Below are 24,898 nucleotides of genomic sequence, written 5' to 3' on the forward strand. Positions count from 1 at the left end.
CCCAGGTCCCACCTGTGAAATGAACCAGACTGGAGAGGGAGAAAGGACTGAGGGAGCTGTGAGGTACAGAGTGAGGTGGCAGGAGGGGAGCTGGGACATGGGGAGCCATGGAGGATACCAGGATGAGGCCTACACAGCTCTGAGGCCTCGACAGACTAGAGGGCACAGACCCATAAACACATGAAGCTTAAGCAAAGTCCAACAGAGTGTTTACGGAACTGAAAGAATGTGCTTTTTAAAATTATTTTTTGGCAGAATGGCAGAGATGACCGGAGGCGAGGGCTACAGTTTGGGCTGGGCGAGGTCTCCTTTGAGCCCACCCAGTGGCAGCCTGGCTGCCTTGGAGGCTGTAACGCAGCCTGTCCCTATCTCTAGCACATCCCCACCTGTCACCCAGGTAACCCAGCTCTGAGGTTTCCCTGCTGTGCCCTTTGAACCCAGAGCTCGAGGTCCCACCTCCCCAGGACTCCAGCCAGCAGCCCAAGGAGGTGAGATACAGGGACCAAGGCAGAGGTGTGGGGAACTCCGGGATCCTCACAGCCTCTGCCGGAGTTAGGACACAGCCGTAACTCCCTGCACACACAGGTGTGAGGGGAGGGTCACCAACGGGGGAGGGATTGGCCCGGGCCTAGCCCCTCCCTGCTAACCTCCCTCTCCAGAGGCCCAGCCCACCAATCTCTTCCTGCATTAGGACTCAGGCTAGAGAAGGACCACACCTTCTCAGCTCAAAGTTCCAGTGCCTAGCAGAGGACTGGAACTGACCCAGGAAGCCAGGCGTCCCCTCCCGCCGACGCTGCCAGGGTGCCCCTCCCTCGCTCCCCCATCCTGGTAGGGCGGGTGGCGCAGAGCGCTCCACTCCGGATTCCCCACGCCCCCGAGCCGTTCGCAGGCTCGCACAAGGGGCCGGTTTCCTGGAGGAGATCAGCAGGAAATCAGCCGGGCCCCCGGCCAGTGGCTCCCCTCCCAATCCAGCTGGCGCCCGCTCCCCCGCAGCTCCCCTCGCAGCCCCTGGGGACGGTTGGGGAGGGGGCGCAGGGCCCTCTGTACCGCCCTTCCTCCTCCCGGGGAGAGGCGGGGGAGGGGGGAGGTAGCTCTGGGTGTAGCGCGGCAGCAGCGGAAGACGGCCCCTAGCCCAGCGGCCGCCCGATAAGCATCTCCCCCTCCCCCTACTACGGGCATCCACGTGCTTCACATTCTTGGACGTCTGGGAGCGGGCAGAGGTGTGAGTGGTTGAGATTGGTGGGGGACAGATGGGGAGCCACATCCTGTGCCCCCCCTTGTCCTCTAATGCACCGAAATGGGGGATCTGGGGAGAGAGGCGAGGTCCCTAGGGCCCTGCAGGACCCAGGAGGCTGCCTCCTCCCACAGCCAACCTGCTCCTCCCACCTTCAGTGGAAGTGAAGTGGGCAGTGAATTCCCCAAGAGGGGGGTGGAGGCGGCTCCAGTCACCAGAGGACTTCCACACACAAGAGGTCCCTTCCAAGGCGGTAGCATTGGCCCCACATATTCTAGATGGAGTCTAGTTGCCACCCTCAGACTCCAGGTCCTTCCTGTGCCTCAGGGCAAGTCTCCAGTGCCCCCCACCACCAATCACTCCCAACCTTGCAGCCTCAGGACCTGAGCCACTGAGACCTCACTGACTTATACAAACACCAACGCTCAGACTAGAGGAACTCTAGGTCTACCCCACTCCGAACGGGTGTGGGGACAGGTCTCCACTTTGCCATGTCCAGTGGTTTAGGGGAAGCAGGACTTACCAATACACTGCCTGTCCTACATGCTGTGATCCTCCTCCCCCTCCAGTTCTGGGCCAGGAAGAGCTGAGCTGTCCCCATGGGCTAAGAAGAGACAGGGGCTGGAGTCCAAGGTCTCAGATCCCAGCTTCTCTCCTGCCTCTGGAGAAGGTGGCCAAGGCAGTGGAAGGGGTGACTCTGGCAGCCCCTGCCCCAACTATCCCACTAGGGGAGAGGGGCCTTACTCCAGCACTTGGAGAATGAGAAAAAAGGTCCTAAAGTCACCCTCTCACTCTCTCTCCTTCCAAAGTCAACGGTGGATATCCTCCCTCTGCTGTCTACAGCCACACAGCAGATTCAGCCCCGGAGGCAAAGGTCGGGGACAGGACAATAGGAAAAGCTGGGATTGAAGTGGCTCTGGGAGGGCAGAGGTGGGCTCTCTGTCCATCTCAGGTCTCTCTCCTCAAAGCAAGAGGGGCTAGGTCCTTTGCCCTTCAACCTTCTCCAATCTGCCAGGCCCCCTAGACCCACTCCACCCCTCCTCCCAGGCAGGCAGGAGGGAGGTGGCAGGTCATGAAGGGTGGGAGATCCTCCAGGGAAGAGCTTTCCCCAGGGAAGAGCCCAAAGTCCAGTAAGTAGGTGAAGAAACCTGAGCCATCTAACAATAACCCCTTTGCGCCTGCTCCCGCCCACCCAGTGTACACTGCCTCACAGCTAGGCAGGGAAATGCCTAGGTGTACACCCTGGTGCTCCCAGCTCCTAGGTGTGCACAGAGCCCTTCCTCCCAGAGGAGCTTGCACCCAAGCAGGGGTCAACAAGGAGAAAAGATGATCAGGCTGTCAGGATGCTAGGATTCTCATTAGTGCCCCTCTTAGGAAGGGACAGCCCAGGGCCTGGCCCTATCCCCAAGTGAATTCAGGGTAACAAAAGGACTCGGTGGGGTGGGGGGCTGGGAAGGGATGCAGTCCTCATTTCCAGAGTAGCCCCGGACCCACAAAAACAAACTCATCCCCCAGAGAACAAGTCGGATTAGGATTAGGGGCAGAGGGATTCTTCCCACCAGAGCAGCTTCTCTCCTCTCCACTCCTGGGGATGAAAGCCTCAAAGATGACAGCTAAGTGTCTGGGGCCAGGACAACCCCCACATGGACCCAGTGCATCTTGCCAAGATGGAAGGTTAGTTAGGATGGTAGACGGGTGTCTGATGAAGTTGCCCCTTCTGTCACACCCCGCTGTCAATAAGACATCGAGTGCTCCCCTGACACCCACTCTAATGACGCAAGAGCAGGGGCTGGGGGCAGCAGCTGTTGCACAGGAAGGGGCTCTCCCTCGAGCTTTGGCAGAAGTGGGATCTGGGGAGGGGAGCAGACCTTTACCCCACCCTCCAGCCTGCTGTGAAGCTACTGGATTCCAGGCAAGAAGATATAAACTGGGGGCAAGGGGCTTGGGCTTCATTTCTCCTGGAAGAAGTGAAACAAGAGATGAAGGAATGTCTCTTGAAAAAAGGAACCCTCAAAGTTCCTCAGCCCTAATCTAAGAAATTGCACTCAGGGTTACTGGGGGTGGGAGGGTGGGAGTGCAATTGTCCAGCAAGGGCAACATGGATTAAGTGAAAGGTAGAGACAAAATCCCTATCCCTGAGGAGCAGTAGAAGCCCTACCGCCCACTCCCACCCCCTACAGCAGCAGAGGGAGAGACCGGTACATACAGTGGTTTGAGCCATTCCAAAGCGGAGTCCGGAGAGGGGTGGAGTAAGGACCCGAGGCGGGAAGCCCCTTCTCCGGGAGCAAACAGGCCCGGTTCTGGTTATAAAAATCCACCACTAGGAAGGGGTTAGGGGTGGGACCCCCCATTTCCACACTTTCGTACATCTTCCCCCTCGAAGGCAGGAGGTGCGAGCTGGGAAGTCCTGCGCGCTGCCCCCGTCACTCAGCCGGCGGCGCCATCCGAGTAGAGCAGCTGGGGGCGAGGAGACGTCCCCTCGCCCTGACTGGTGACCTGGGCAGGGGGCGGCCCCCTGCCCTGAAGTCTACACGACTAAGTCCGCCGGCGGCTCTGCCAGTCCCAGTGAGAAGCGAGGAAGTTGTGTGTGCTGGGAGCAGGGGATCCCTTGGCTCTCCTAGGGAAACCCGGCGGGGTCCGGGAACTCAGCAGCTTCACTTCGAGTGGGCTCCTGTCCAGAGTCTCGTGGCGTCCGAGGCAGAGTCCCGCTGCGCCCCAAGTCCGCAGGCCAGGGGCGGGATCAGCGCGGTGCGGGGGGTCAAAGAGCACTTCCTCGTCCCCGCTGGGGATCCCGGGCTTCTCCGAGGTTCTCCGTGGGATTCCGGGTTGGGGTGGGGACCCCGCGCGGTTCCGCCTCTGCCAGGCGAGGGACAGCCGGCGACTCCCTCGGTCTCCGGTGGTGCGCGCCGCAGCACCCCCAACCTCATTTCGGCGCGCCCCCTCCCCTCCAGGTACCACCCCCTTTCCTCTGCCCCGCCCTGTCCAGGCACCGCCCCTGGCTTAACCCATTCCCGGCGGGTCTGGCTGCCCCGGGAGAAACGCAGGGAACCGAGAGGGAGAGGCGGCCCGTGGACAGGCGAGTGGGGGCAGCCTGGGAAGGGGGAGGAGAGGAAAAGGAAGGGGGAAAGGCATCAGAGGAGGAGTACATAGAGCACAGAGGGAGGCCGAGTACAGGGAGAGGAGGGGGTTGCGGGGGGACTAGGACGGAAGAGGGGCGGGCGTCTTCCCTAGTCTCAGTTCCCGCTCCCAGGCTCCCCCATGGTTTGGTCTGTCCCCAGCCGAGTGAAGCCGTGGTGGAGTTGGTGGTGGGGCGGTGAAGGGGGGGTGGTCCCGGCGTCCTCCCCTAAACACACACCCCACCCAGGCTGTGCCTCATTTGCCTAATGCAATGCGGCTGAACTCGCGCTGAACTCGCCTGGCGGCGCCTCACCTCCGAGTGACCCACCCACCACTACCCGTGACATCACCCGCCCGCCTGCCCCCTGCCCGGCAGGACCGGGCCACCTCCCCGGGAGACTCGGAGGGCGGCCGCAGGAGGCGTAGGGCTGGGGTGCGCTGGGCTGTGTTGGCGCCCGGGTGTGGCATTGTGCAGCTCCGAGGTTGTGTCGGAATGAGACACCGGTTTGTGTCATTGTCTGTGACATCATGTGTGACTCCAGCCGCCGGAACCCGACGCGGCAGCGCGGGTGCTGTTAGCACAAACACAAGCAGAGGGGGCTCTCCTCCCCACGCTCTGCGTGCTTCCGGTGAGCAAAGCCCCGCCCAGGGTGTCTCCCAACTGGGGAACCAGGATCGGCCCCTGGTGCAGGGTCCGGCGGTGGAGATAAAAGGAGGAGCTGGTGCCTTCCCGTTGACTACTTTATCCTGGAAGCCCTGGGGATGCACGTTTCATTGGAAGAAAGGCCTAGCTTGGGTAGGACCCTAGAGAGGAGATACTCCTGGAGGAGGGGGTATCCTATTACCCGCACTCTCTAAAAAGAGTGGAGATGTACATGCTACCCAAGGATATTCTTCTGGAAGCCTGGTTCTTTATATACATTGTCATTTTATACGCACAGCAACTTCAAGAGATAAGTTTTACAAATAAAGAAACCGGTCTCAGCAAGACTATGTGGGTTGTCCAAGATCATATTACTAATAATAAAGGGTAGAGCAAGGGTTTTAACTTTCTGCTGCCAAAGCCCATGTTCTTACCAAGCCAGGCCAATTCAAGGTACTTTTCTGAGAACCTTCTATGTGGACACTCGGGGGAACGTGCCCTGGTAGACCTTAAGGAGCAACAGCCATTAAGCAAATAATCACTATATACACACACAATTGCAAACTGAGATAATGGTATTATGCTCTGAATAATTAACATAGGCACCTAATTTAGGTTGAACTAAATTAGGGAAGAACTCAAATAAAACAGACCTACTGTAAGGCAAAGTTTATAAGTTAATCAGGCAAAGAGTAGAAAGGATGAATGTTGTCCCAGTAAAAGAACAACTCCCAGTAAACGGGTGTAGTCCCAGTAAAAGAGCAAGCCTGGGCCGGGCGCAGTGGCTGAAGCCTGTAATCCCAGCACTTTGGGAGGCCGGGGCAGGTGGATCACAAGGTCAAGATATCGAGACCATCCTGGTCAACATGGTGAAACCCCATCTCTACTAAAAATACAAAATATTAGCTGGGCATGGTGGCGCATGCCTGTAATCCCAGCTACTCAGGAAGCTGAGGCAGGAGAATTGCCTGAACCCAGGAGGCGGAGGTTGCGGTGACCCGAGATCACGCCATTGCACTCCAGCCTGGGGAACAAGAGCGAAACTCCGTCTCAAAAAAATAAAAAGAGCAAGCCTGTGCAAAGGCCCTGGGGTTACAGGAGTTGGTAAGTTCATTCAAGAAACTGGCAGAAGGCTAGGATGATGGAGCATAAAATTCAAAAGGAAAAAGTAAACAAGACCAGGCTGGAGAGGTGGGCTCAGGCCAGACCAGGCGGCTTATAGGCCTCAATAAGGCTTTTGGAGTTTATCCTAAATGCAAGGAAAAGCCATAGAAAGATTTCAAGCAAAGGAGAGGTAAGATCATATTTACAGTATAAAAAGATCTTTCCAGCAGCTGTGTGAAGAATGGATTATAGGAGGGCAAGAGAGACCAGGTAAAAGCTACTGCAGCAGTCCAGGCAGCAGACAAGGGTGGCTTAGCCTAGGAGACTGGAAGTGCTCATGGACAGAGGAAGGTGAAAGGTGGATTCACTAGATATTTTAAAGGTAAAATCAATGTGGCAGAGGGTAGGGTAGGAGGTATGGGAAAAGAGGTAGCAGGTAGCAAAGAGGCTTATGCATCAGTGAAATGCCTGAGACTGCAAAGCAGAGAAGTCCACTGGGCTGCTGGGCAGGTGGGTGTGGGACCCCGAAGTGCAGTCAGGGTTGCAGATGGAATGCTGGGGTTTGGGGGCAGGTATGCAAATCTTGACAGTGGATGAAACTGACGGGGAAGAGGACAGAGTGCTTCCATGCCCTTGGGATCTTTCCTCTCAAATGATGGAGCTAGGCTCTGTGCTCACAGCTGCAAGTTGCTAAGGGACCTGAGACTCTGCCCCTGCCATCAAAGACTTTATGGTCAGGAAAAGAGGTCCCAAAGATTACAGCTCACGGCAGCAACAGGGGAGAAGCAACTTCATGGTAGAAAGATGAGTGTTGTTAAAAAATAAATAAGGACCCATAGGCATTCTAAGGAGGGAGGGAGAGTGTGGCAAAGAAGGGGGAACATCTGTGAAGATTTCTGGGAAGAGGCGGCATTCAAGATGTTCCTCGAAGGACAGATAGGATTTCCGGAGCTGGAGAGGAGAAGCTAGGGCAAGAGGCCTGTTCTGGGCAACAGCAAGGTCATGGGGCAGGTCAGAGCAGAACACACTGTCCTGGGACAGTGGGAGAAGAGGGAAACAAGGAAGGCTCTGGCCAGCAGCTGGGGCTAGGGGCCTCTGGTGGCAGCTGTCTGCAGGCCTGGGGCCCCATCCTGCTCAGCCTTATCCCTCCCTCAGCTCCTCAGGGCTTTGCATTTAGTAAGCCCTCAGCAGGTGCGGGCTGAACTGGCCCCCACTTGTGCCAGGCAGAGCCTCCTCCTGTCCCCAACCCCATCTGGAGGGGACAAGAAACAGGAAATCATGAGGCCTAGTGCCAGGTGGACACTGGGTCCCAGTACAGAGTGGTGCCATCCCCCAAGACAGTCCCCAGCTCTACCCTGCCCCTCACTATCAGAGCCTTGCAGGGTATGTGAAACTCACCAAGGGTCTCAGCAGGAAGTAGGCCACCATGGCCTAACAGCAACTTGCCCAGCCAGGGAAGGATTAGAAGTCTTGCTTTACTTTATGTATTTATTTATTTGAGACAGTCTCATTCTGTTGCCCAGGCTGGAGTGCAGTGGTGCGATGTCAGCCCACTGCAACCTCCACCTCCAGGGTTCAAGTGATTCTCATGCCTCAGCCTCCCGAGTAGCTGGACTTACAGGCACACACCAGCATGCCCAGCTTATTTTTGTATGTTTTGTAGAGATGGGGTTTTGCCATGTTGCCAAAGCTGGTCTCGAACTCCTGAGCTCAAGCAATGCTCCCACCTTGGCCTCCTAAAGTGCTGGGATTACAGCCACTGTGCCTGGCCAGACGTTTTGCTTTAAAGAGGAGGAAACAGATTTGGAGAGAGCTTGAGTGACCTGCCCAAGGCCACACAGAAAGAACTGTCCTTTAAGGCTCCTGCCCATGGAAAGCCCTTGGTCTGTGGGCAGGTTGAGGTTTCCAGCAACCCAGAAGCCAAAATGGGGAGGGGAGTACCTCTATTTCTGACAGCCAAAGGTTGAGTGGCCTCCAATCTACCCTGGAGCCTGATTCACTGGCAGTGCCCCAACTCCATAGAGGAGGAGGAGGAGGAAGGCACGGCCCCAAAATCACTTAAGAGATGGGAACCACTTCCTCTTTCTGCAGACACTACTCCCTCACAGGGCAGTCAGGCCTTCACTGGCACAGCCCCATAGGCAACACATCCCTTGGCATGGGGTAGACACGATACCTCCCGCCCTCACCCACTTCAAAGGAAGAAGGGCTTCCTTCCCTGAGTCCCCTCCCCCAGTCCATGCTGGGATCTTGTCCAGAGGGAACCTGTGCATTATCCTTCCTGGGAGATGAAAGGTGAGGGACCCCATATTCATTAAAAACTCCATGTAATGGTCTTTTGGCTGACTCTACATTTTGGCCTACGAGAAAAGCATTGTTAGGCAGCACTGTCCCCTTGAGCTGTGTCCCTCCTATTGTCCAGGGAAAGAGTGAGAAGCAAGAAGGGAGGGAGGATGCAGAGACTGCAACAGGGAGGAAGTGGCAGAGGATAGGAAGAAGGGAAGGACACAACCTCCTCCTTTCTGCCTTCTGCTGGGGCTCACCCAGACCCTCAGGCACTCCCCAGTCTCTAGGCACACAAAGCAAATATGCAGCCACCCTTTTGGGGTTCCCATCCCCAGCTTCTCTGTTGATTGCTTGCAACTTCTTTGCCTACATCCACAAATTGAAACAAAGTAAGAATAAGAACTGTGGCTTTTACACCCTGTTCCTTCATGTCTGTCTGGAGATCGTGGGGAGGGTGCCTGCTGAGTTCTGCAAACTCCCGTGGGCTACAGCCGGCAGATTTAGGGGTGGGGATGGTGTGAACAGATTGTATCCACAGCTTCCAGGACAAGAAGGAGATCTGGCCCAGGCCCCTTATCTTTCTTTCCCTCCAGTCTTCAGGATCCAAAACAGAGAAGATTGGGTATCGCTTGGGCCTTCCCTACGCCCCCTACCGGGGGAAGGCAGGTTCTAAGGCAGAGAAAGGGCCTCTGCAGTGAGGGAGGGGGTTTCAATCAGCACTGAACCCCACCCGCCATGCTTCAACAATCCCCTCTCCCTATTCTGGATGGTGGAAAACAGCCTGGCTTTACAATCCTACAGTCATGATTCTGCAGTACTTTAACCTCCCCCAGCACTGTGTCCTCTGTGTAAGTGGGGATAATGTCCCTCTTCCAGAATTGCAGGGATTAAGATTTGTAAAACACCGACAAAGCCCCCGACACACAGTAGGTGCTCTATAGATGTCAGCATTCCATTCTCTCCAGCTCCCACCTACAAAAGGCCTGGGTCCCATGGCATCAGGTCACATGCAAGGCACAGAGCTAAAGCAGTAGTAGATGATCTTGCCTAATCTGCAGCCCTCTGAGGTGGGTTCTGGTAATATCCCTATTTTACAGAAGAAGCAACATTCTCAGCCTGGGTGCAGTGGCTCATGCCTGTGGTCCCAGCACTTTGGGAGGCCAAGGAAGGCAGATTCCTTGAGCTCAGGAATTTGAGACCAGCAGGCCACATTTTGAGGCCCTCTCTCAAAAAAAAAAAGAGGCCAGGCACGGTGGCTAATACCTGTAATCCTAGCACTTTGGGAGGCCGAGGCAGGCAGATCACCTGAGGTCGGAGTTTGAAACCAGCCTGGTCAACATGGTAAAACACCATCTCTACTAAAAATACAAAAGAATTAGACCAGTGTGGTGGCAGGTGCCTGTAATCGCGGCTACTCGGGAGGCTGAGGCAAGAGTATCACTTGAACCCGGGAGGTGGAGGTTTCAGAGAGCTAAGAGATTGCGCCACTGCACTCCTGCTTGGGTGACAGAGCAGGACTCCGTCTCAAAACAAAAGAAAAAACAAAACAAAACAAAAAGAGAAACATGCTCTGAGAGATTATCAGCAAGTAGTAAGTGGCACAAATGTCCAAGTTATTGTTGTTTTTGAGACAGAGTCTTGCTCTGTCACCCAGAGCAAGAAGTGCAGTGGCATGATCTTGGCTCACTTTAGCCTCAACCTCTTAGGCTCAAGTGATCCTTCCACCTCAGCTTCCCGAGTAGCTGAGACTACAGGTGTGTGCTACCATATCCAGCTAATTTCTTCTCTCTGGTAGAGGCAGGGTCTCGCTATGTTGCACAGGCTGGTCTCAAACTCCTAGGCTCAAGCCCCCACCTCAGCCTCCGAAAGTGCTGGAATTACAGGCATGTGTCACTGCACCTAGCCAGAGTCCAAGTTTTATTCATTTATTAATTTATTTTTGGAGACAGAATCTCGCTGTATCGCCCAGGCTGGAGTGCAGTGGCGCAATCTCAGCTTACTACAACCTTCGCCTCCCGGATTCAAGCAATTCCCCTGCCTCAGCCTCCTGAGTAGCTGGGATTACAGACATGCACCACCTCGCCCAGCTAGTTTTTTTATTTTTAGTAGAGACAGGGTTTCACCATGTTGGCCAGGCTGGTCTCAAACTCCTGACCTCAGGTCATCTGCCCGCCTTGGCCTCCCAAAGTGCTGGGATTACAGGTGTGAGCCACCACGCCTGGCCCAGTGTCCAGCTTTTAAACTCATCACTACAATGCCTACTCCACAGGCCCCAGTCAGACTCCTTTGCCCATGGGATTCCCAGGCTGAACAAAAGAGGCAGATCAGTTTTCCCCTCCAGCCCAGAAGAACAGTAAGAACCCAAACCAAAGACCACTCCTCTTTAAGCACTCTATGCCCTAAGTCACACACCCCCGCCCCAACATACAGACAAGTTGACTCTTCCTCCTCAGCTCTAGATTTAATTCTCCCAAAACACTCTCAGGTCTCTAACCCTCTCACCCAATACACACAAGTCATTAATACCCTTCCCAATACACACCCAAGCCATGACCCCACCCCCAAAACACACACAATCCTGACCCTCCCCATAGTGCACACAGAATCCCAAACTTCCACAGTAAACACCAGTCTTCAGAGACCAAGCCCCAGAGGCCGGTTTAGGGGGTGGAGGAGAATCGCTGTACCATCTCTAGGACTCCCACCCTGGCTCCCATGGAGACTGTAGCACTACAAATACCCAGCCCTCCCCACAGTGACCTGGAGACAATTTCTGTTGGTCCCATAGGCTACTAGGTCTCTGAAGGGCACACCCAGGCCACCAAAGGTGCTGCCTCCTCCCCATCTGGGGAGAAGGATGATGGGGGAGGAGGGGCTCAACACCTTTGGTGGGGAATGGGAGGAAGCCTCATCAGCAAGGATTCCTACAAAAAGGGTGTGGGCAGACTAGGGAAGACCACTGCTCTTGCAGGAATAGAGGACCATGGATTGTCATCTCTCCCAGGAAATGCCTCACCCTCAGCACCAGCCCTAAGGCCAGGAGAGCAGCGAAAGCTAAACTGCCTCCATCTCCAAGACCAGGCATGTGACAATTTTATCTGTCATGCTTTCCTACACAGAGCTCAGGAGCTCTGTCCACCAGGCAGCCCCGGCTCTGCAAAAGGAGGGAGATGCCAGGCTCCTTCAGACCCATGCCACACCTCTGGTCCCAGAGATGAGGAAGGTCAGGGAGAAGCTCAGAAGCTAAGGGGCTGGGTTCAGAGAAAAGTTGTTGTTGTTTACTAGGGAGAGGGGAGGGGCAGGGAAATGAAAAGGCTCACAGAGGGAGGGGGCAGGAAGGGGGCATTGCCTAACCTGGGTGGAGAATGCCAAAGAAGGCTACACTTGCCTGAAATGTGGGCACCCCACCCATATTTGGGGAGAAGGTTACCAGGATGGGAAGCCCTCCCCACCCATCTCTAAGAAAGAGGAAGAAGCTTGCAACATTCAGGGGAGGGCAAAGCATTTGCTCCCTCTGGCCAGGATGGGCAAGGACGGGCCAGGCCCCTGCCCCCACCTCCAACCCTTCAGTGAGCCCAGGCTGCAGGTGGAGAGAGTGTCTGGGAACTCTGTTGCCATTACCTGGGTTAGGACAAGTTGTCCACAAGCACCAGGTCGCAGGTCCCCAACTTCTCCTCTCTCAAAAATCTTACCCTGAGCTGGATGCAGTGGCACATGCCTATATCTCCAGCACTTTGAGGCGAAGGCAGGAGGACTGCTTGAGCTCAGGAGTTTGAGACCAGCCTGGGCAACATGGTAAGACCTTGTCTCTGAAAAATCAAAAAATTAGCCTGGTGCGGTGATGCACACCTGTAGTCCCAGCTACTCCCAAGGATGCCTTAAGCCCAAGGATACCTTAAGCCCAAGAGATCAAGCCTGCAGTGAGCTGTGATCATGTTAATGCACTCCCACCTGGGAGACAGAGTGAAACCCTATGTAAAAAAAAGAAAGCCAGGCGTGGTGGCTCACACCTGTAATCCCAACACTTTGGGAGGCTGAGGCAGGCAGATGACTTGAGGGCACGAGTCCAAGACTGGCCTGGCCAACATGATAAAACCCCATCTCTACTAAAAATACCAAAAATTTAGCTGGGTACATGGCACCCACCTATAATCACAGCTATTTGGGAGCCAGAGGCATGAGAATCTCTGGAACCTGGGAGGCAGAGACTACAGTAAGCCAAGATGGTGCCACTACACTCCAGCCTGGATGACAGAGCAAGACCCTGCCTTAAAAAGTAAAAATAAAATCCTACCCTGTCAGGAAGCTAGACATTCTTCTAGTTCCAGTGGCCCAATCCCAGAATATAAATCACAGTCCCTTTAAATGCAGTGAATATTCTACAAAGATACACCAACTCATTCCCCAGCAACCCTAAACCCCAGAGGCTGGCCTCTATCCATCACTAACACAGACTGGAGGACCAAACAAAAATCAGAGTCCCCAGTTTCTATCCATCCCACACTCCTACGTGAGGTGAAGAGAAGAGACAGCAGAAACAGAAGACAAAGGTTTGATAAGGGGTGGCAAGAGAAACTGAGACAGCACCTGCCTGCCCACTGGCCCCAGAGCAGAAAGGGTGGGGAACGTAAAGAACACAGACATAGAGCCCCTGCTCCTGGTGGCTGGTGGAGTCTGGGAGGGAGGGGGCCACAGCTAAGCCAGAGGAGGCAATCCAGGAAGCAGTGGTGGCGGTGGGCAGCCAGCCAGTGCGGGCAGTGAGGCGCCCAGCCAGGGCCTGCCCCAGGGACAAAGAGACTCCCTGGCTCCGGGGAGAGAGCGCTGCCCCCATACTGAGAGGGGGGCACTGACCCAGCCCAGCCAGGCACACAGGGCAGTGGTGCCAGGCAGCTTGCCCACAGCCTGAGAGGGTGGTGGGTGCCCAGGGCAGGGTGTGCAGTCCCTGCCGGCCAGAAGAGGTGGGACACATTTCTCAGGTCAACAGCTGACTGGCTGGCCAGCCAGCAGCCCATGACCCATTCTGCTGCTTCCACCCCCTCCTGTCCCAGGCCAGGCCCCTGCTCCCTCCTCCCCCCAGCTCTGGCCTGGCGCCCAGCTGGGCCCTGGGGGCCAGAGTTACTGTAAGCGGCCTGGCAGGCCCCAGCCCTGGACTCTGCCAGCTGGCCATAGCTGCTGCCACCTCCCACTACCTGGCTCGGCCAGCCAGCGAAGGGTACTGAGACCCCTGCCCTGCCAACGAGTGACCCCCCCATGGCAGAGGGTGGAGACAAAGAAAACACATGCCCTGCCAAGACCACGCATGCATCCGGGGCCAGAGTCCAGGCCAAGTGTCCCCTCCTGGGACACTCACCCTATTCACCCGGCCAGACCATGGGCCCCTCCCTCTCATCCTCCCCACAAAAGGAAGCACATCCTAGCATAGCCAGGGGGTGGAGCTGGCAGGGGTAGAGGTGGGGTTCCAGCCAGCCTTCCTCCGTCTGCTCCTTGAAGCCCTTTCCCTCAGAGGCACCGAGTCAGGGTGGGGCGTAGGTGGTGTGCTGCTCTCACTCTAGGTAGAGCTGCCATTTCCATCAAACATCAAGAGGTTTGTTTACCCACCTCCAGCCTCTGTGTCCAGTCCTTGGAGCTATTTTATAAGGCCCCAACAGCATAGCACAGAAGAGGGGTGTGAGCGCCACTGCAGGCCAGAATAGCATGGCTTCATCTCCCCCTCTGCCACCCCCAACTTCAAACACAGCCACCATGATTGGCCTAAAGGCCATAGGGCTTTCATTTTCAAGATCTCAAAGGACGGTCACCCCAACTGGAGAAGATGCAGAGCACCGTGCCTTCCACTCACAGCAGAACAGACATGTCCAGAGCCCAAGCTCTGAGGCCCACCGCCCTCCACGGTCCCCTCCCACCCCCTTTCCCCCGACACCCAGACTTACTGGCTGGGGATGGTGTGCTATATCCACTAACTGGAAGCTGGTGCTGGAGAGTGGTCAGAGCGCCTGGTGGGGAGAGTCCACCCAGCATAGGAGGGAAGAAGAAGGCGTAGGGAGGCACCGGGTACCCATTGAGGTGCCCGGCCCCAGGTGTCGGGCAGGAGCTGCTGTTGCTGGCCATGCCAGGCGGCCACAGTCAGAAGGGAGGCAGACAGTCTGGCAGGGGGCTCTGGTGGGCTTCAGACCGCCCCTCCTCGGGGCATGGGGCCTGGGCCCAGACGGGGTTTGGGTGGTCAACCCACCCGCCCTGTCCTGGAGCTGCTGTCCTCTAATCTCAGTCTCCTGGAGCCCCACCCTAGCTGGGGGCCAGGTGGGTTGGGGGATGTCTCAAGAGCCGGTCCTTTGGTCAAGCAGTTCTGTGAGCTGGCACTTTCCTGGGAAGGTCCAGAGCTGGCCTTCAGGGCACCAAAAAAGATCCCACTCCTAGATGGGCCCCAGCTAGGCGGCTGAGGGGGCCATGTCCTGTGATGCTGCAGAAAGAAGAAAGACAGGTGAGTGGGCACTGAGGAACAGGCACATGGGCATTCCCCGTGGAGCTCCCCGACCTGAGCTGCTGGATATTTTCCCGTGGCACCCAGCTGAGCAGACAGCTGGCACCATGCCTGGCTGGCAGAGATGACCTGGAAGCAGGGCCCAGACACTGCTAGGGGTGGCAGGATAGCACAGGCAGGCTGGGGAGACACGGACAGAACTCAGAGACTTGAAGGCCCTCTCCCCACCAATCCTGAGGGGAAAGAGTCCACAGTGCCACCTCAAGGGATCACTATAGTAGAAGCAGGCACCTGGCCCTCCTTCCCCCAGTGAGGGTTACCTGAGGTCAAGATGCAGAGAACGTGTGCTTGTGGGGAAGAGGGAGGGGGAGGAAAAGCTGCTTCCCTAAAGCATTGGTACTTCTCAGAAAAATGACTCTTAAGCCAGGGGGCCCCTCTTACACCACTTCCCCCCTGCCAAATCTAAGCCCCAGCACCCCAGACAAGTTTGTCCCACAGGCCCTGGGAGTAGGCCCATTTACATACACATGAATAGGAAAATGGGAACCAAGGACTCCTAGGTATCATCTCCAGTGCTTAACAGCATGGACGGTCCAGGGGTAGGGGATGTATAGGAGGGCAAGGACTGCCCAGGAAGACTCCTACCCCCAAACAAGGAAGGAGAGATTGATGTCAGGGTTTACCCACATACTTCTGTCTGCAGAAGCAAAACATATTGAGTGGGGTGGGAGGTGGGAAGAAGAAAATGAAAGGCCAGATGCCCCCTTCACCAGTGTGAATACAGATCCACACAGTTTGAACAGCTGGCACCAGAGGATATATACAGATAATACCATGGGGAGAGAGAGAGAGACAGAGATGAACCCAGAGATTCCACAACACAGTGAGACAGACAGGCAGCAACACGAGCAAAGTGAGAGATCATGAGGAACATATCCACAAGAGGACAAGAGGATGCTTCCAATCCATTGTGGGTATAGGTTATACATAAACATATATGCACATATTCATTTATGAGATATATATATATATATGAAAGACAAAAGAAAAGAGACAGACAAAAAAAAAATGGCCAATCAAAAGCACAATGAGGCCGGACATGGTGGCTCATACCCGTAATCCTACCACTTTGGGAGGCCAAGGTAGATAGATCACCTGAATCAGGGGTTCAAGACCAGCCTGGCCAACGTGGCAAAACCCCATCTCTACTAAAAATATAAAAATTAGCCAGGCGTGGTGGCACATGCCTATAATCCCAGCTACTCAGGAGGCTGAAGCAAGAGAATTGCTTGAACCTGGGAGGCAGTGAGCCGAGATTGCGCAACTGCACTTCAGCCCGAGCAACAGAGACTCCATCTCAAGAAAAAAAAAAAAAGGACAATGAGATACCACTTCATACCCACTAGGCTAGCTATAATAAGAAAGACAGATAATAACAAGTATTGGTAAGGATGTGGAGAAATTAGAATCCTCATATATTGCTGGTGGGAATGTAAAATAGAATAGCTGTTTTGGAAAACAGTTTGGCAGGTCCTCAAAAGGTTAAACACAGCAGTAGCATGTGACCCAGCAATGCTACTCCTAGGTATCTACCCAGGAGACATGACAATGTAAGTCTACAGAAAGACTTATGTATGAACATTTACAGCATCATTATTCCTAATGGCCAAAAAGTGGAACCAACCCAAAACTCCATCCACTGACAGGGGCTGGGGCATGGATGTGAGTGAGGAAAATGGGACGTGACTATTGATGGATATGGGGGCCCTTTTTGGGGTGATGAAAATGTTCTAAAATTGATTGTGGTGGTAGTTGCCCAACTCTGAATATACTAAAACCACTGAATTGTACACTTTAATGGGTAAATTTTATGGGATGTGAATGATATCTCAATAAAGCTGTTTTAAAAAGAGAGAAGAAAGAGGCCGGGTGTGGTGGCTCAAGCCTGTAATCCCAGCACTTTGGGAGGCCGAGGTGGGTGGATCACGAGGTCAAGAGATCGAGACCATCCTGGTCAACATGGTGAAACCCCGTCTCTACTAAAAATACAAAAAATTAGCTGGGCATGGTGGCGCGTGCCTGTAATCCAAGCTACTCAGGAGGCTGAGGCAGGAGAATTGCCTGAACCCAGGAGGCGGAGGTTGCGGAGAGCCGAGATCGCACCATTGTACTCCAGCCTGGGTAACAAGAGCGAAACTCCGACTCAAAAAAAAAAAGAAAAAAAGAATAGAAGCAGGGCCACAGAGACTCAAAATAAACTAACACCCCCTATACCTTGCCACTCCACCCCAAGCTCAGGATACACTAGGTTCCAAGCTCTACGCCCCAGACTCCAGGCTCAAACCTGGAGTCCTGGGGACATGCACATGGCCAGCATTTGGTTGAGGACCAGGCCTGGGAAGGGGGAGTTCCTGCCAAGGACACTGTGGAAGAGGCCAGGACTTCTGGCCCAGCTGAGCCAGCCAGGCAGCCAGCCTGTGTGGAACTGAGGGAGAGAGGGCAGGAGGGTACAGGTACTGGGCTAGGGAGGGGAAGTTGCCCCAGGAGTAAAATCTGGTAATGACCACGATTTTTACTGTTACTCATTATGACAATCATAGGGCCTCTCCTCACACCTGAATAAAGAGTCCCCTTCCTTCCCCAGGCTCCTGACAACTCCCTCCTAGGCTGAGGGCTGATGTCAGAGGAACAGGGCCCCACCCACTGGACCAGCTGCCACCCTGGCCCTGCGCTCCCTCCCCCTGGCCACCGCTCCTATGGGGCCCCACACAATGGGAACTGGAGCTGGGGGAACCATGCAAAGGAAGAAGGGGCTAGCGGAACCTCATCGTTCCTACAGTTGGACCCTCACACACAAATACACACCACACGCTTGCAGAAACTCATGCTTGCAGGTCTACAGAAAACATCTGGGTGGGCGAGAGCACAACTGCAGCCCCAGCCTGTGTGTGTGCAGGCATGCATGTGAGGAGAGGGAGCCTGGAGATACCATCTCTCCACACCTGGACTCCCCCACACAATGAACACAGCTCAGAAATTGCATGCATAGGCCCCAGTACACAGCTCCCCAAAGACACAACCACGGCCCCACAGTCTCCAAAACTGCACATTCTTCGGTCCTCACACAGCCAGGCTGCCCCTTATACCTGCTACTTCTGCCAGAAGATGCTCTGAGGTCCTCCCTGTGGGCCCAGCCCATGCCCCAGGTCCACAAGTATTCAGGTGAATTCACACCCACACAGAGGTCTGCCTCTCTCAAGGTGAGGCCCAAGAAGCAGCTGACCCAAAGTGAGGCCTCCATAATCCAGGCTGAGGCCCAGAAAGCCATCACTGCAGACCCCAGGAATCCTGACCCAGCCTTTGGGGTATGGGAGGCCAGTTCAGTCAGTCCAGCCTGGACCCTCTGGAACCCACCTATGCTCCCAGAGAAGAGAGAACCACAGCCACCTCAACTCTGCCCCTGAGGAGTTTACAACTGAACCAAACTTCAATCCCCACTACTACAACCTCATCCCCCAGCCCACCACCCACAAACACTACAGGGCAAGGCTGGAAGCCTCCTCAAACCCCTATCAGAGCATCCAAAAAGCCTAACCTACCTCTGCCTGCAAACTTCAGTGCAAATTTACTCAGCTCCCTGGGGAGGGCCTTGAGCCGCAGGAGGGGTTAAAGGTCACAAAAATGGGCCAAGGGCCAGATAGACCAGAGAACAGGGATGGGCAAGGGCAGGGATGACCAGGGTGGGGCTGAAAGAAGCACAGGCTCTGCCTCAGAAGGTCCTTCAGGAGCTGTGACCCCCAGAGAGATGCCTGGGCCTCAGCCTGCTACGTCCCAGGGGTGGAGAAGGCCCCAGCAGAGAATAGAAACCAGTACCAAATAGAGGGAAAACAAACTACCCACATCCAACCTCCACCCTATGCCAGTCACCTCCACTGCCCACGGGCACCCTCCCCTGAGAGAGAGAAAGCCACAGGCCCACACCTCCAGTATGCCAAGCCTAGCCTAAGCACAGCAATAAAAGGGGTAGAGGGCTGGAGCTCCTGCAACTAACCACACAGCCCTGCTCACTAGGGCTGCTTTTACCCTCAGAAGGTGCTAGGATCCCTTCCCCAGCGTCAGCGTCCCTAGCTGCCCATGTGTTATACCCCACAGTCACACACCTACAGAAAAAGGTGAGAGCTTTCTGAGGCATGAAAAAGCGAGAAACAACCAAATGCTGGAAGGGTCAAATCTCAGCTCTGCCACTCTGGGTGACCTTACACAAGACACTTAACCTCTCTAAGCATCTGTTTACTCACCTGTGAACTGCCTACCTCAACAACGGGTTGTGCGATTTCAGACAGGAAGTCCTGGAAAGCACCCAGCCCAGAGGTTGGCACAGGGGAGGCGCCGGGCAACTGAAGCCCTCCATCCCCACACCTCTTGCCAGCACCTTGGTGCACCTCAGCAGTCACCCTGCTTTCCCTTGCCTCACCCCACCCAGGGCAACATCTGTTGACAGGGCCAGGAGGGAGAATTACCCATTTCCCAGGGTCTGCTTCCCCTCAGAAAGAGGAGAGGGATGTGGGGAAAGGGATATTCAGGGTGTGGGTGGAGGCCTGACCACAACCCTTTCCCAAATTCCCTTCTTTCATTTCACAAACCAAAAAAGGGAAACCTTTGGATTTGGGGAGGGGAGAAGGGGAAGAGAAATAGACCATTTCCTCTCCTGTACTCAGGAGAGAGGAGCAGGGGACCCCAAACTCAGCCTGGCCTGGGCCCAGCCTCCCTTCCTCATTCAATTCTCTCTGCTCTCCAGGCTCCCCGGAAACAATGGTTCCCAAGAAATAGAAGTCAGGCAGTCTCAGAGGGGCTGAGAGAAGGGGAAAAGGATTGGGGAGCTTAAAAGAAGGGGAAACTGGGGGTTTCCTAAGCATTCTAGACAGTTAGTGAATCATATGCAAATGACACCCAGAGCTCAAGTTCAGCTTGCGCAGGAGGGACTCTAGCCTTGGCAGAAAAAAAGCCCTACCGCCTTTGGACCCCTATCCTGCCAGAAGCTGGCCAAGCAAGGCAGAACAGGCCAGATTCTAAACTAGAACCATTTACAGACTTTCCAGGAAAACACACTCCCATAGGTACAAAACAACAACCTCTCCCCTCCCCCACGCTCCTCATATCTGCAGACAGGGGTTAGGGAGCAGCCATGACTCCTCCCTACTTGTTCAAGGGTCCCCTCTGGCCTAGGCTCACACTCCTCTCCTCCCTGGCAAGCCAGCAACCCAGCCACTTGGATCCTCTGTTTCCTGTCTGTTCACCAGGGTCTGGACTGCAGGAAGCCAGGTTAGCCCAGCCTCATTTTAAAAGAGGCTACCCTAGGAGGGCTTGAGAAGGATCATCTGGGGGTAGCTGAGATAGTTGAAGGGCACCTCTTCCCCACCAACCCCACAGAACCTGGGGCTAGCCTTGCTAGAACTAGGACTGGTTTGAAAATCTGCCATAAGCATGTCCTCCTGGGAGCTAGGAGAAGGAGGAAGTCTAGTGTCTCACCTCCGGGTGCTACTACTGCCCACTGCCTCAAGACACAGTGCCTTGTCCCAAAAGAATAGGTTCAGTGTCTCCACAACTTGTACTCCACTCAGCCCAGGGTTCTTCCCCAGCTACGCAGAGCTAGAGGACCCCCACACGCCATAATCTCAGCAGTGACTGGATACCAAGCAGAAAGGGCGACTGGACAACCCAAGCTCAGGGCAGTCCCTGAGGTTCTAGGAGGAGGAAGTGGGGGTCTCTGCTGATCAGGGCAGTGCTCCCAACTCCTCCATCCCCAGGGGCCATACTCCAGATCCCCCAGGGGACATGCTTAGGACTTCTAAAGCCCAGAGTGGCTGAGAGGTCCACCTAGAACCAGAACTGAAGCCTCCCTACTCCAAGAAGCAAGTAGGTCAAAGGGCAGGGGGTAATTCAGGCCTCAAGGAGAGGGACCAACCCACAGGGAAGGAAAAAAAAACAAAAATGGGAAGAGGAAGAGATGAGCCTACTGAGGCCACAGCCAGACCACAGAAATGTGTGGACCATACACAGGCAGTTCTGTCAGGTGAGAGACCAAAGGGGCACAGACAAAAGGGGACCCCCTAGCTTGGAAACCACCGACCTCATATCCAGCCTGGCACGGGGCTTTCCCCACCCTTACCTTGGCAGCTGTCCCCTCACCACTACCTCCCCTTCACGCTACCAAGCAGGAAGCACAGCTCTCTCACAATGTGGGGACAGCTCACAGAGAAACAGGCAGGGCCAGGGTGGGGAGACAGGCTGCAGCAACCCCCACCCCTTTCCTCAGCTCAGCCCAACCCTGCAACTGCCATATTCTAAGTCCCAGGGCAAACTGCCAGCAGGACTAGATGGTACCAGCCCCCTCCCAGCATCCCACCCTGGGGACCCACACTGCAGGGAATCCAGGAATACAACCCCCCCAAGTCCTGCCTCAGGATATCCTTTTGGCTCTGACCCCAGACTAGGCCTGAGTCAGACTGTGCCCTGCCCCATGCCCCCCTCCACCCACTGACCCCCCAGCAACTTCCTACTCCATACCTGCCTACTCAGTTGGGGCTAGAACTAGGGGGAATCTCTTCCCCTCTCCATCCCCAGCTGAACAGGAAAGCCTATAAGGGGATAGAGATAATAGGTCACAGAGGCCCATGGCCTTCCCCTTAGAGAATAGGGCCTGCTGGACAAGGGAGAAGTGGGTGCAAGCTGTGTGTGTAGGGAAAGGCATGGTCTGCAGAGCCCCCACCTCCCCAGCCCCAAACACACACAACCTGGGACTCTGCCCCAGAGCTCCTCGACACTGCAGCCTGGATCCCAGGAAGCCACGGGCACTCCCTGGGGAACGTGGTTTCCATCAGAACACAGGATAGGATCAAGCTTGAGAACCACATATGAGGACAGATAGGGAGCACAGAGCTTCCCTGAATGGGCATCTCTATGAGCAAGAAGAAACCCGGTTAGAGGGGACAAGGGCTGCAAAATCAGTTAGACTCACACAGTCACAGCCACAGTTAGGCACAGCCAGAAGTCTGGGGGGTCTTGGAGAATCTGGGGCATCAGAGACCACACACATTCAGCCTGAAAGGACCCCCTAGTCAAGTTCCTCAAGTACCCCTGCAGCCTGGTGGGGAGGGGTAGCTCCTTCCCCACAAGAACCAGCAGTAGTGCCCACGGCAGATATCACCATGGCAACCAACAACAAACATCCCAGGAACCACAGTGGGACAGGAAGTGACAGCCACGTGACAGGAAGACTTTTTTTTCCTTAGTGTTGTGGGGGGTGATGAAGATTGTTTGCAGCCCCTGGGGAATCAGCTGTCCCCCAGGTTTCTCCCACCTGGAGCTGGAGGGAAGGGGGACCACTAGGAGGGGGGCCAACCCCTCCTTGCCCTGCACAGTGGGTCGCGGGACTGACAGGGCTCTCCCTCTCTGCCTGCCACTCATGGGTCCCCCCCTTAACCCCCCTCTTCTCCACTTCCTGCCGTGACTGGAGATCAGAGAACTCTCCACCGCAGCTTCCCCTTCTCAAGTCTCGATTCCTGGGCTGAAGGTTTCACTGTGGGGCGAGGGACAGAGAAGGAGAGCTGAGGACCTGCGGTAGGACCCAGGGGACAGAGGCTTCAGTGAGAGGGCCAGGATAAAGCCACTCCAAGGTAGGTGTGTACATACAGACACACAGAGAGTGGGTCATGGTGATACTGCCTGCAGGTCGCAGTGACACATGAAGACTTCCTGACCTCAGTAACTCTGGGGGGAGAGGAAACAGCCAGAGGACCCAGCCCTGGTGTGCCCCACTCTTGCCCTGTCCTGAGCCTCCAGGTTCGTCTCAGGCATCGACTGGCCTCCAGAGAGCAAGGTCCCAACTATGCCCAGCCCCTGCTGCCTCTCCCCTGGCACCTCTCCCCTGCCTTTTGTGCTAAGGAATCCCCCTCACTGCTCCAAGGTGCCCGCCCAGACGAGGGCACCTTGGCTGGAGGTGGGGGAATGGAACCTCCCTCCACCCCCCTCCCCTTCTCTGCAGATGTCCCAGACTATATTTAGCCCAAACCGGGCGGCCAGCCAGACCCAGACTCCCCACTGGCCCAGAGCTGAGCTCCCAGTTTTTAGGCAATTAAAACATTAACAGAGAACCACCCCCATCCACACACCCCCACACCCCCAGCCCTGCCAGGGCAGCAGAGCTCTGAAAACTTGAAGGAGGGCAGCCCAGCTCTGCAGCCAGGGATGGGGGTGGGGGTCATCAGGCAGGACAGGGGCATCATCCATGAGATCAGGTTGACACTTGGGTGGTGAAGGGGAAGGCTTTCCTTGTTCCGGCAAAAGGGAAAGGCATATCCAGTTGGGGGGGTGGAGTTGCCTAGCTGCAGAAATTACACCTGTCATTCTGCAGCCCCCTCCCTAGCAAGCTCCAGTTATAGGGCTGGGGTTGGCAACAGGTGCGGGCCAGCCTGGCAGCAGCCTAATCCCCCCACCGGCTCCCCAGGCTGACTGTGGTGCCTGGAGGTCCAGCAGGGGCCCTTTGTGGCAGGATGTTAAGTAGAAGGAGGTGTCACTGCCCAGAGGGGTGGGCAGCCCATGGCCCTTCTGTAAGAGCTGGCCCCTGGCCCACATGATGTGTGCTGAAGGGTCTAGGGAAGCCAGAGAAAACTTAGTTCCATAGCACCTATTTCATTTCCCCATGATGCCAGGTGGGCGGGCTAGAGTGTGGGAGGTCTGTCTGCCTGCCTCTTCCTCCTCCTCCTCCTCTCCAAATTCCAGGAACAGGCAAGGGAGGCTCCAGTTGTGGGGAGAGAGGGAGAGCAAGCAGGCGGTCCCAGCTAGCGGGGAGCGAGGGGAGGGCAGGACTGGAGCGGGAGGCAAGATCCAGACGAAGCAAGAGACACCCACACCCGAGACACCCACACCCGAGCCAGACTGGGGACAGACACACCAACGCTGACACATTCTCACACTAGGCCAGGTCCCCACATGCCGCCCACCCTGCGGGGACACCCAAACAACCTCGGCCAATCCTGCCAATTCCCAGAATACTCCCCGGACACACACGAAGATCCAGGCCCTGCCCCCCACCACGCATACCCCCACAAACCGTGTGGGCTCCAGACAGCAGCCAGAGGGTGGAGAGGGGAGTAGAGGGAGGAAAGACAGCAGGCGTCAGAGAGAGAATGTGCCGCCAAAGCCTTGGGAGCTGGGGTATCAGTTGCCATACTCCTGTCCCAAAACATAGTAAGTCAAGACAACCCTGGTCATCTTGCCAGGGGCCCTGCCAGCTTCCCAGACTCCCAAAACTACTGACACAAGATGGGTGTGGGGTGCTGAGCAAGTGGAGCTTACCCTGCTTATTCGTCACAGGGACAGGATTACCATCCCCAGATGCCCATCACCCCAGATCCCAGGCAAGGCTCCCAAATATTATTAGACCCCACAGAGGCAAAATCATAGCTACCCCTCCAGCCCAGCCTAAGTCCTGTCCTGCTCATGCTTCCAAGAGGATTGGAAACTAGGCATTGGGGTTTGTATTTTGGGGCAGGCCCCATCCTCATATCACATGGTTCTAAGGACCATCCCACCTGAGACTGGAGTCTGAGCAAGGAGTGGACTGCAGGGAAAGGTCCCAGAGGGCAGAGTCAGCTTCCAAGATTAAATGGGTTAGGAGAAGGGGAAATCATTAGCAGGGGTCTGGGTGAATGTCCCCAAAACAGACTCGAGAGGCCACTAAGAACTCAATGTCCTCTCCCCCATATTTAGATGGGGTGGCAGGAACCACGTCATGGCACGTGTGGGTGACTATACCCAGTTGGGGAGGCACATGGGCGATCAGGATGGGGCTGCTCGCAGCTAGCTTCCTGCCAGGCTGCCTTAAAGTTGGGAGTAGGAAGGAAACTAAAAAGGTGTACCAGGGTGGCAGCCAGAGCATTTAGGGTCAGACTGAAGGGATAGAGATTTAGGGGCTATAGGAAGGAGGAGGTGGCCAGGATCAAGCCATTCCAAGCCCAGGATCTTCTCAGAACTG

General features: G+C 55.5%; 1 protein-coding gene across 5 annotated transcripts in view; it reads right to left on the reverse strand.

The window, feature by feature from the left end:
• The window catches only part of RARA (retinoic acid receptor alpha), a 46,794-nt gene that overhangs the window by 11,001 nt on the left and 10,895 nt on the right, over positions 1–24,898 (reverse strand). For 2 of the 5 annotated variants that reach the window (XM_002748559.7, XM_003733028.6), the window contains exon 2: positions 14,315–14,841. In XM_002748559.7, coding sequence (XP_002748605.1) covers positions 14,315–14,492 — 178 coding nt within the window. In that variant the 5' untranslated portion in view covers positions 14,493–14,841. Of the gene's footprint in view, positions 1–3,440; positions 4,165–14,314; positions 14,842–21,880; positions 22,073–24,898 lie in introns of those variants that run through there. The other 3 variants (XM_002748558.6, XM_035300596.3, XM_035300592.3) reach the window with 2 other exon arrangements.

The sequence above is a fragment of the Callithrix jacchus genome, chromosome 5, assembly GCF_049354715.1.
Source record: "Callithrix jacchus isolate 240 chromosome 5, calJac240_pri, whole genome shotgun sequence".
NCBI classification, from domain to species: Eukaryota; Metazoa; Chordata; class Mammalia; order Primates; family Cebidae; genus Callithrix; species Callithrix jacchus.